We start from the raw sequence: 12,125 nt of genomic DNA on the forward strand, positions 1-12,125 counted from the left end.
CAGATGGTCATGTCATGAGGACATACAGATAGAGAAATTTCTTTCTTCTGGTGCTAAGTATCTGTGATAGCACAGCAGGTAAGGTGTTTGCCTTGCATGCAGCCTACCCAGGTTCGATTCCTCCGTCCCTCTTGGAGACCCCGGCAAATATCCCACCCGCATGGCAGAGCCTGGCAAGCTCCCAGTGGCGTATTCGATATGCTAAAAAGAGTAATAACAAGTCTCACAATGGAGACATTACCCATGCCTGCTTGAGCAAATCAATGAACAACGGGAGGATAGTGCTACAGTGCGACAATCTCTCTCTGATCTTTATAATCAGAGTTTTGTTGTTGTTGTTTTGTGTTTTGGGGGCTATACCTGGTGGTGTTCAGGGCTTACTCTTAACTATACCCTCAGGTATCACTTCTGGTGGGACTCAGGAGACCATATGGGGTGCGGGGTATTGAACCCTGGGCTGGCCACACTCTATCTTTCTCGTACCTAATTTTTTTTTTAACAGAAGCAATTTGACCAAAAATCTGTCACAGAATTTTGAGAGCCTTTTCAACAAAGTTTAATAAGGGTGGTGGTGGGGATGGGCAGAATATTAGCTGAGTTTGGATGATGTAGAGTTCTAGATACTATAATTTAATTGGTGAGTCTTTTTGACTTTATTACGGTGTGAAAGAAAGACATGTATAGGAATCAAACATCCAGTCTGGGGGTTTGATCTTTCCCCAGGATAACAATATGCAAAAAGATTCCCTCTCATGAGATGGAGTACCAGTAGCTAACCCCAACTCTCAGTTAGCCACATGATCATGTGTTTTTCACCTTCAGTGCAGTATCCAGAAAATAGAATGTTAACACCTAATCATAAAACAGGTTTGGTGTTTCGTGGCTTTGTTAGTGCAAATTTATAATTAAGCAGATTTAGTATATGACACATATTCTTAGTCTAATGGTCTTTTCAAATTATAATGGGTTTGTTGGAATTTGATAAAGGATGATTTTAATATTGTCTTCAACTGAAAATTCATAAATCACTAAATGACACTGTCTCTTGGGTTGAAACTTACCATTTTCACTGTTGGCTTTAGAGGAATGAAGCCAGAGACCATCTTCACATCAGCGATCGCCATGTTAGAGGCAGGACGGCTTCCTGTGTAACTGAAGATCCAGGAAGAAAGTAATCAGGGTTTGCAGCATTATAAAATGGTCTATTTATATTCATAGGCCTTCAATGCCCTGAATGGTTACACCAAAATCCTCCCAAATATTCTACCCTGTGATTTAGAAGACTGAAGGCATCAGTATTGTTCAGGAGTTGCTGAAGCCACAGAGACCAGGTCTACTGTAACCTGATGAATTAGAATTCTGGTGTGTGAACTACTTTGAAGTGTGTGAATCTATATTTTAAGAAAGCTCCATCCAAGAGATACGGAGCTGGACCTGAGACCTCTAATCTCTATTAGTTATTTTTTAAACATACTTTTTCTTAACATCCTTCCTGAATATTAATCCCAATTGTGCTGGAGCGATAGCACAGCAGTAGGGCATTTGCCTTGTGCGCAGCCAGCCCGGCCGAGAAGGGTTCGATTCCTCCGTCCCTCTCAGAGATCCAGGCAAGCTATAGAGCGTATCTTGCCCTGTGGCAAAGCCTGGCAAGCTACCTGTGACGCATTCAATATGCCAAACACAGTAACAACAAGTCACAAAATGGAGACGTTACTGGGCCCGCTTGAGCAAATCGATGAACAACGGGAGGACAGTGTTTGTTTGTTTGTTTGTTTGTTTGGGTTAAATATTCCTGAGTACAGATACTTTTTGGTAAACTCTTAGGTATTTAAATATTGTTTTTCATTTTGTGTGTGTGTGTGTGTTTGTTTTGGGGCTAACCCAGCACTGCTCAGGGCTTACTACTCCTGGCACTTCATTCAGAGATCACTCCTGGAGGGCGCAGGGGACCATATTTGGTGCTGGAGATGGAACATGGTAAGCACTTTCAAGCCAAGTGCCCTACCAGCTGAACTATTTCTCTGCCCCTCCTAAATTATTTTATATAAAATCTAAGATTTATTTCTTTGTAGGACTTCTACCTAGAGAGATTGTGTTTCCCTTGCTTCAGACTTTTCAAGAATTCTCTGTATCTATTCTGTGCAGAGCAGTAACTGATATACAGGATTTTAGTATAATACAATAAAATCAGGAAGAATCATCATATTAAAAACTTAGATCAGAGTCTGGGGAGTAAATGTTATTTTTTCAGTTATTTCTAAGGGGAATCAAGAATCCTTGAATAATGAGGTTTGGCAATAATGAATTCTGAAGGCAGGGAATGTATATTGTAAGCCCCATCTTCAATAAACTCAGTTTTAACATGAGAACACATTGCTTTTTTTCAATAAATGAAGTCAAATATTACCATCAACCACGTAACAGAAGGATTTTCTCTAAGAAGAGTAGTTTCTGTAGCAGGATTAGCTGATATATTCAAAGGTCTTACCTGACATTCAGTGATACCTGGAAGCTGGTATGCGCTTTGGGTCCATCACAAGTCTGGGGCAGAGTGTGGACCTCCAAATCAAATGGGTAGTCTTCCTTTTGTGGGAGCACATTGTATTTTAAGGATGTCTGTGGAACAGCAAAGACAAGAAGATGTGTGTGTTTCTCTTGTACACAGTATTCTTCTCAGCTTCCTCGGTTCTTTCGCTCCATTGGTGGAGCAAACGGTTCTCAGAGAGAAGTTACTGTGGCCTTCCGGCCCCGCCTGCCCCCTCTCACCTGGAGATAGACGCATCTTTCTCCTGTCACAGCCATGCTGTACTCTCCAGGCACCTTTGGCAATGAGATCTGCTGTAGTAACAGGCGGTTGTTGTTATCCACTTGGAACTTTGTGGAGAATCCCTCTGAAGACTGAATGGACACTTGTGCCGCTTTCGCAGTCCTGGTGAAAGTGGCAGTGCCATACTTGGACAGAGCCTGGAGAGCGACAACTGTGTCCTGAAAGAAGCAAGTGAGAGAAATGGTTAGGTGTGGAAAACCTTGAAAGATCACAGGCTCGAGTCTGCGGCCAGAGAGTGGATGTTGGTTGGTTCTCGAGACTTAAATAACAGAGTTCTAATTTCAAGATTGATTAGAATCCTTAGATCGGTAATAGAATCACACCTGTAGTTTGGATTGTAGACCATATAAGTTTACTTAATTGATCAGAAAAGCAATCCTTTCTTCAATATAAGTTGAAGAGGCTACATGGATATATTTATCAGTAGGGATCATTTATTAGCATTAGCTATTCATCAAGATTTCTTACTTGACAACTATACTTGAGTCTGCCACCATTCATCTTATATTTCATCTGGTTCTTCCCAAGCTAAGCTTTCCTCTCCCACTAAGGTCAGGCCCCCAAGAGAGTCTTTTGCAGACATTATCAGTGCCATGCTTCAGTTTCTTCAGTGGAAACAAGCTGAACACCACAATGTCTTCTTGTGTTATTGACCTTTGCATTTGGCTCTCTCCTTTCCAATAGAAGTTTGGATGTCTCCTAATACATGGCATAGCCACAAATCTCAACAACACTGGATAAAATTCTTTATAACTGATAGATTTCTAAGAAATAAATGCTAACTGAACAAAATTATTTTCCCATTCACAGTTCTTTATGTTCCTAATGAATCAATGTTTTTATGTGAAGAAATGGGAGGGAAAAGATGACATGTATTAAAAGAAACCAGGAGAAGGTGACCCAAGAAGGTAAAATTTGAGTACTGTTCCTGGGAATTCTAAAAGCAGCTAGTAGAATTTCCAGAGTGGAAGATGCCAAAAGTTTGTTTTGCTGTGACCAATAAGCTCATGATGCCTCTGTGCCCCACTCTTGCTTTAGGGAGGTAGAATTGTTACTGAAAAGAGGAAACTGATAATAGGAGAGGGAATGTGTGCCAGTCCTCAGCCCTCTTGAACTTGAAATATTTTATATATCTTTGTGGGGGCTCTCCAGCAGGACTTGTGGATTAAGGGGCCACTCTCAATGGTGTTTTAGCTGACAGAAATGGTGGGGAGAACATGAGGGATCAAACCCGGGGCCTTGTGCACACAAATCATTTGTTCCATTTTTTTTTTACCTACTTCCTTCCCTTTCCCAATTTCAAACCCTTTCTGACTGAAACTAATGTTTTCCTCAGTTAAAATCATTTTTATCTTTTTTTCCCTTTATGTATGTATTAGATGTCTTGTTCCAATATTTTGTTAGTTAAAGGCTAACCACCAACCTGGGTGGAGGAGAAGCCCCCTTGTGAATTCTGTTGCTTTGTGATCCACCTCACGATGTGGGTGGCAGAAGACAGCTCCTCTGAGGTCGGGGCAGGCTGGGCTGTGAGGTAAGCCAGGAGCACGTAGGACGTCATCTCCACGTCAGCGGAGGGAGCCTGAGGGTGGTAAAACTGATCCACTGGTGCCTTGGGTTTCTGAGGTCGCTCCCAGTGGATGGTATTATCTACACATAAGAAAAGAAGATTTATAAATGAAAATGCATTTATGTTTGATTTTAAGTGAAATGCCAAAGCCAGTGGTGAAATGAAGTCTGCAATTTAATTATATTATTGAGGTGAAGGGGACACATCGGTGGCATGCATCTGGTGATGCTGAGGTTATTCCAGAATGCTCAGGACTGACCCCTAGTGGTGTGCCAGGGATCTACATGGTACCAAAGCTTTGAACTCCAGTTTACCTCCTGGATTATCTCCCTAGGCCAGAATTATACTGTCTTGAAATTATTCTAGATGTTTTTCCTTTTGTATAAATCTGAATTTTGTTTATTTCCTCTCTGCCAGGCTAAGGTAGACAATGCTTCTAGAGTTAGAAGGTAAGATTTCAAACAACTGCTGTCATGGAGTATTTGAGAAGGAGAAAGAGCATAGCAAGTTTTATGATGGGTTTTGATTTTTGCAAGACCTTATGGAGGGTTAAAGTTTTCTGAAGAGTTTTCTCTCAGAAATTTCTTGAGAGGAACACAGAGGAATGAGAGAATGGGGCTCATTCTCATTAGATCTGAAAAAAATAATAGCCGAGATCAGTACCAGGAGGATTACTCCATGGCTTAGAGGCCAGTTGGGCATTCTAGGGGAAAGGGCAGCTCAGATAGAGAAGGGAGCACAAAATAAAGGGTGTTTGGAGGAGCCTCCCAAGAGGGGAGATGCATGTTGAAAGTAGACTATGGACTGAACATGATTGCCACTCAATGCCTCTTTTGCAGACCACAACACCCAAAAGGAGAGAGAGAACAAAAGGGCCTGCCCTGCCACAGAGGCAGGATGGGATGGGGGGGGAATGGGGGGTGGGAGAGATACTGGGATCCATGGTGGTGGAAAATGGGCACTGGTGGAGGGATGGGTACTTGATCACTGTATACAAAAAACCCAAGTACAAAACCCAAGTACAAAAATTTATAAATCTACAACTGTACCTCATGGTATTTCACCAATAAAAATAAAAAAAATAGAGTAATCCTTATCAAAGACAGATGAGGGTGCAAAATGATGACTGACAGTGCTGGGGCAGCAAACTGCTCTTTGGAGAGGAATCGGGGATATCTAGCCAAGAGGAAAGCTGGGCTTCACCTCCTCCTCAGCAACTCTCTTCTCCAAGTATGACTGAGAAATGCTTGCACATTCGCACACCCAGAGAGCCTGAGGGTGAATTTTCTCTGAAGCTGCTGTGCAGAAGCAGCACATTAAAAAAGATCCATGAAGAGAGACTTCACACAGATGATCACGTTTTTACATATTACAACATGTACAGTTGTGAACTTGAAATCTCAGCACCTACACAAGGCAACACTTATTAGCAAATTTTGAACTTAAAGAAAAATAAAAAAGGCAGCAGACAAAAAATCAAGAGGGACAAATAATAAAAGCATGATTTTTTTTTAATCTAATGATGAAAATCTTGTTGTGACCCCAAACCTAAAATAATGATATTTATAAGTGTTATAAATACTGGTTAGCGTGATTAAGATAACAGTTTCTAATATGCATCCAATTCTTGTCTGGTATGCTGTCATATAATCGTAAAGGTAGAAACAAAGAAAATAATTACATGAGTACATTACACTAACTTATGATCATTTCATAAGACTCCTTTAATACCAAGAGTTAAATATTATTACCATGAGGTAAAAGGCTATTATTATCCTCACAGATACCCTTAGAAGATCTCAAGTATACACTCACCTGCCTTCACAGCTTCCGTGTCAAGTGATGTGAGAACTTCCTTCCTCTTCTCCTGGTTACCTGCCAAGGCGAATGCATAGGCCAGCAGTGCCTTGGTGTAGACATGGCTTCCATGGGCCCCTTCCTTAGCTGACTTCCAAGCGGATTCCAGGCAGAACAGAGCATTGCGGACAATAGGGTGCTGTGAGGAGGAGTGCAAGAAGGGAACTGAGTCCTGGGAACAACTGAAACTGACATTCCCCGGCCCAACACAAACCTCACAGCACAGGAGGTAAAGAGGTGTTCGGAAACATTTATTCAAGTATGTTCCATTGTAGGATAGAAATAATAGTATTATTTGACGTTATTCTCTTTAGAGATATGTGTGTGTGTGTGTGTGTGTTTGTGTGTGTGAGTGAGTGAATGTGTGTTTGTGCATTTGTGCCTGTAGTTATGAAGTCAAGGGTGTTAGAATAAATAGCTTTGGGACATTACTGGGAAATATATAAATTTTCCTTTATATATAGACCCAAATCTCTGTTTATCTAGAAAGTATTGGCTTTTCACAGCGAAGCCGGGGGCCAGATAGTACAGAGATGAAGACACGTTCTCTATGTGTGCCCAACCCTATAGCTGATGCTCAATGACATATGGTTCCCTAAACATGAACATCACCTGGTACAATTCTGGAAGTCCCTGAGCACTGACCTGGTGGCTCTGGCAAGTCCCTACCACAGTGCTTCAGCTGCACACACCCTAGGCTCTGGCAGTGAATCATGGCACTGATTGGCCAAGAATCAACAGGAGGGGCCCTAGTCAATGCTTGGGAGCTCTCTGCCTTCCCCTTGGTTGACCAGGAAAGTTAATGTTGGTTCTGGCTCTTCATGGAGATTATTTCAGACAAAAGGTCAGCAGTGGCGCTGCAAACAGAACCATTTCTCCCCGGGGGACTGAGATGATACTTACAGTGACAGGAAGAGGAACCTCCAGGAGGGCAATGGTGATATAGGTAGAGAGAGTCACTTCATCGTCTACTCCTCCCTGTAAGAGAGTGTGAGTGGGCAGAAGAAGAAGGGGTGAGGTAGAGGAGGAGTTGAGAGAGAGGGAGAGAGTGATCAGGAAAGGAAGACCAGAGAGAGACCAAGAGAGAGCTTTTAATCTTCTGAAATCACTCTTATTCCATTCTGAATTCTGCTATCCTGGAACTGATTTATATTTATATTCATCCCATGGGACACAGCAGAGCCTGGCAAGCTCCCCGTGACGTATTCGATATGCCAGTAACAACAAAGTCTCCAATGGAGACGTTACTGGGCCCGCTCGAGCAAATCGATGATCAACAGGAGGGCCTTTACCTTTACCTTTACCCATTGGACAAAGTACCACAACCAACTTTAAGTTCTATGCCCTATTTCTTACAACTATAATTTTCTTCGGATACTCTAAGGAATAACTATCACTTTAAAAAATTAAGATAGTTTTAGTTATCTTTTTTCAACTGCACATATTCCTACATGCCTTTTCGAAGAACATGTGATCACTCCACATCCACCACTAAGGTGCCAGGAAGTTCCACCATACCCAGAGGAAATCTCCCCTTTCCTCCCCCTAGGAACCACAGCTCCAGGTTTGAGTCTCTAGGTTTGTTTCCTTTGTTCACATCAGTGCTTTGATTCTCTATCTTCCTCATTATGAGCGAGATGGCCTGATATTTGTCTTTCTCATTCATATTTAGGCCTATGTTGTCACAAATGGTGCGATTTCATTGTTTTTCTGCTGGTTGCATAGGATTCTATTGTGCAAATTTTTTTTACATCACATTTTTACACCACATTTTCTTTATCAGGTCATCTATTTGGAGCACCTGTGTTCTTTCCATAGTTCGCTTATTGTAAACAGTGTCTAAGTGAATTATGGGTGTGTATAAATCTTTTAAAACTATTTTTTCTTGGGAGACGGGTGTGATTTTTGAATAGGTACTTTGAATGTAATAGCTGGAATATATACTATACCTTAAGAAGTATTTTGAGAGATCTCTACACTGTCTTTCACAGAGTTGTACCAATGAATCATTTCATTTTCTTTCAGAGGATACAGTGAATAATTCAAAACTAGCTGCCAATAGCACCTTACCTTTATGGCATTGTTGAACAGTGACCCAGAACTCTTGAAACAGCCATTGTCTTTCTGCTTCTGGGACAGCCAGGTGAGGGCTTGGTTGATGTGTGCTTTGTCAATGAAGATGTAAGTTTCAGCCTGGGCAAAAGTCTTCAGCACAAAGGCTGTGAGCCTGAGCAGGGGAGGAAGTGGTGATATGGATACTCTTCTAATGGTTTTATAACTTCTTCTAGCAAGGGGTCTGTCATGGCATTTCTGACATCACTGTGAGTTATCCATCAGGCTTTCTTGTGTATTAGAGCTCTCATCTCCCTTAGGCTCTTTGAAGAATATGCTAGGCTTCATATTTCCCTCCTGACCCATAATGCATTTACTATGGAGAGTCTAAATACTCTGAAAGTACTGAGGCTTTTCTTCTTTGAGTAGGCTTCAAATATTTCTTTAGAGATTTCCTTCTAAAGAAGGAAAGAAAAAATTTCTCATATAGAGGTCTTACATGAAATAACTTTTGAATGAAGCTTTCCCTTGGGGATGAAAAAAAACCACTCTTTTACAGTGTTTGAAAATTCCCAAGGAGCTGGGTCTGTCTTACTTCCTTACTCTTATTACAGAACTTATTTTCAGTCAGAATAAGCATGATCTAAAAGAGTTTTTGTCAACCTTTATCCACCTGTAAAGTGGCACCTGCCTGCATACCAGTTCAAAGACCGGCAGTTATAACCACTGCAGAAGACTATTGGTTTTCAACATTTCTCCACCCATGGACCAGACCTGGCTAATGGACTGATGATTGAAGACCACAGATACAAACCATGTAAATTAAAGTTAAACAGTTTATCTAGAAATTATATATATTCATAGACCATCTCATTTTAAAAAGCATGGTTAAAGAAGCTATTTTTATCAAAAATTAGATATCTTAGAAAAAGTGTCTAGGTGGATTACTGCAAGAAGAATTTTGTAGCTAAGTCTTACATGTATTGGAATCTCAATTTTTCTTCTTTTATCTTGCTAATATTACTGTATTAACCAACCTGGTTTAATAATACTTATGTGACAGAGTTCTTGGGACCGTGTCAATATATTTTTTAAAAATCTGGCACAAAAATAGGGCTTCAAGAATTGCCTTTTTGGTGGCGGGTGGGGGGCTGGAGTGATAGCACAGTGGGTAGGGTGTTTGCCTTGCACATGGCCTGACCCGGGTTTGATTCCCAGCATCCCATATGGTCCCCTGAGCATGGCCAGGAGTTAATTCCTGAGTGCGTGAACCAGGAGTATCCCCTGTGCATTGCTGGATGTGACCCAAAAAGCAAAAAATGACAACAAAAATTGCCTTTTTCTTACCAGGTATTACCCTTGCCACTACCAAATTGCTCGCCAAAAGCGCTATAGGAGCCATCATAGTGCTTATAATTCAGTTGTCTTTGGTAACCTGAAATGGAAAGTTCATGAAACAGCATGGAAAATTATTTATGCTACTGCCAGAGAAATACCTAGAGTTCCTCATCCTCTCTCATTAAACTACCTAGTTTATGCTTTCACATGTTAGACTATTATATGAATCAAGTCCTACACATTTTATTGGAGGTTAGAAACCACAGGTTCCATTAAATTAGTGGTCACAGTGTTCTTATCATAGTAACTACCATAGTAGGATAAACCAGACTCAACCCACTCCCCCCGCCCCCCGAAATCTAATCTGTTCTTAAAATAGCTCTGAAAATTTCACTCACCAGTATTGAGGTAGCCAATGGCCTTGGACTTGACCTCTGGAGTCAGTTGCTGGGTTTCATTTAGATAATTTAACACATAGATGTTAGGAGCAAAGAGGACCATATTCTGCTCTCCACAGCCATAGGGCATTTTGAGGAGATTTTGTGTGTTCCTCATGGCAGAGCCCAGGATATCTCCTAGGGAACAGAGACATGTAAAGTCAGAAAAGATGAAAAATTAGATTTTATCAGAATTACTGAAAATAAATTAATAATCATCTGAGATAAAGAAGTGTGAATTTTGGAATAGGGTAAATTTTTCAGTCAGAGACATATGCTTGGGTGCAATAAACCAAAGGGAAAAAAAGAATAAAGTTACTGAGTATTTATGGAAAATAAATATAATGCAAACTATCAATATAGTATAATGTTGAACGAGGCAGGGCACTCACCCAAAACTGAAAACGAGGCTCTAGCAGATTCATCAACCACATTTTGTGGCAATTTCAGAGCTAATTTTTCAGATACTTCAGCACCTAGGAAAATACACAAACATGTGGCTCATTATGGACATTTCTGCTGTCTTTTTCTGAGGATATCCAAGAACCAGAAGTCAGAACTAAGCATCGTATCTAAAGTTATGAAGAGGTGTCCCTCCTAATGTTATATATTTTTTAAATCAAAGACCTAAGAACCCATTTTCTCATTTGTCAAATGAATTTCCATTTTTTGGGATTTGCAGGAAAATACAGGATCAATGCAAAAAGTACTGTGAGCTTCAAAATGTCTTACAGACTTTAGTCAATGTTACCTTGGTCAATGGATGACTCTTACCTGATGCACAGAGCAGGGAGTTGAATGTTGTTTCCCTCTCCAGTCCTTCAGGCTTTGGGTGGAAAGAAAAACAGGTTAGAATGAGGATGCATAGACTTTTAGGACATGGGTGTTGTTAACATAATCACATACTTCTTGATGGTGAAGAGAATTGGAACTGATTGCATTGTGTAAAAATTCTATGAGTTAAAAAAGTAAAAGAAATAGGAAGAAGGGGCTGGAGTGATAGTACAGCAGGTAGGGTATTTGCCTTGTACTTGGCCAATCTGGGCTTGATCCCTGGCATCCCATGTAGTCCCTGGAGCACTGCCTGGAGTAATTCCTGAGTGCAGAGTCAGGAGTAACCTGAGCACTGCAAGATGTGGCCCCCAAACAAACAAACAAAGAAAAATAGGTGGGCAATGATAAACTCAGGGGAAAATTATGAACAGAGAGAACGCTAGGGCCAGAGATAGATGCCGTGAAACATTTTTCGATCATATTATTTAGCATTCCTATCTAAGACTTGGAATTCCCTCTGAATTCACCAGTGTTTTGCTGACTCACTGTAACCCATCAAATGCCCAGGCTGCTCACCTCCACCAGCAGGGACTTGATGACTGTGTCCTTTTTCCCATGTTCGGGGACCACGGTCTCTTCAGTCCCACAAGGTTGTCCAGACTTGACTGCCTCTGCACTCACGGTGAAATTCACACTTCCTGGAAAGAGAAAAAAGAAAAGACCCAGGAGAGATGAGCACCATCCCTCTTTCTTCTTTGCCGCCAGGACCCCAACGTTTAGAAATGCTCTATGTGTTTTAGGTTTTATTTCTTGTTCTAGAAAAATAAAGAATAGGCATGGGGCAGCCATGTTTAGAGGCCAACAATACTGAGAATACACAGTGGAGAAGGAGGGTAGGGATGAAGGCGCAGCCATATGGGAATCCTAGAGTGAAAATCTTACCATCTGGGGAGATCTTGGCCTAAGGAAGTGGTGTTGGGTAGAAGTGTCCCACAGACATAGAGAATCCTTAAAGGGAGACTGTCTCGAAGAGACTGTGCCTCACCTAATGACTTTGGAGTGACCGCCCAGGACACGGTTTGCCGGCCGTTCGCACAGATGCAGTGAGTCTCTTGTTCCTTCTCCTTCGGGACAGCTAGGAATGCAGGGGAGGACTCCAGTTGCACACTGACCTAAAACCATTCGTGGTACAGAGAGATCATAAGGAATGGGGTCCAGAGGAAGAACAGTTTAAAACAAAGTACCCCGAGAGATTAGATTTCAGGTTGCTGGA

The 12,125-nt window shown here is 41.3% G+C and overlaps 1 protein-coding gene across 1 annotated transcript in view; it reads right to left on the reverse strand.

The window, feature by feature from the left end:
* The window catches only part of LOC130025969 (alpha-2-macroglobulin-like), a 45,445-nt gene that overhangs the window by 4,768 nt on the left and 28,552 nt on the right, over positions 1–12,125 (reverse strand). The window contains exons 20-32 of the mRNA XM_056116640.1: positions 11,898–12,024; positions 11,429–11,550; positions 10,853–10,904; positions 10,471–10,554; positions 10,040–10,216; positions 9,651–9,738; positions 8,322–8,478; positions 7,155–7,229; positions 6,210–6,390; positions 4,251–4,474; positions 2,767–2,985; positions 2,489–2,616; positions 1,062–1,152 (exon numbers count right to left, since the gene is read on the reverse strand). Coding sequence (XP_055972615.1) covers positions 1,062–1,152; positions 2,489–2,616; positions 2,767–2,985; positions 4,251–4,474; positions 6,210–6,390; positions 7,155–7,229; positions 8,322–8,478; positions 9,651–9,738; positions 10,040–10,216; positions 10,471–10,554; positions 10,853–10,904; positions 11,429–11,550; positions 11,898–12,024 — 1,725 coding nt within the window. The remainder of the gene's footprint in view (positions 1–1,061; positions 1,153–2,488; positions 2,617–2,766; positions 2,986–4,250; positions 4,475–6,209; positions 6,391–7,154; positions 7,230–8,321; positions 8,479–9,650; positions 9,739–10,039; positions 10,217–10,470; positions 10,555–10,852; positions 10,905–11,428; positions 11,551–11,897; positions 12,025–12,125) is intronic.

This window comes from Sorex fumeus, unplaced genomic scaffold (genome assembly GCF_029834395.1).
Source record: "Sorex fumeus unplaced genomic scaffold, SorFum_2.1 ptg000003l, whole genome shotgun sequence".
Lineage (NCBI taxonomy): Eukaryota > Metazoa > Chordata > Mammalia > Eulipotyphla > Soricidae > Sorex > Sorex fumeus.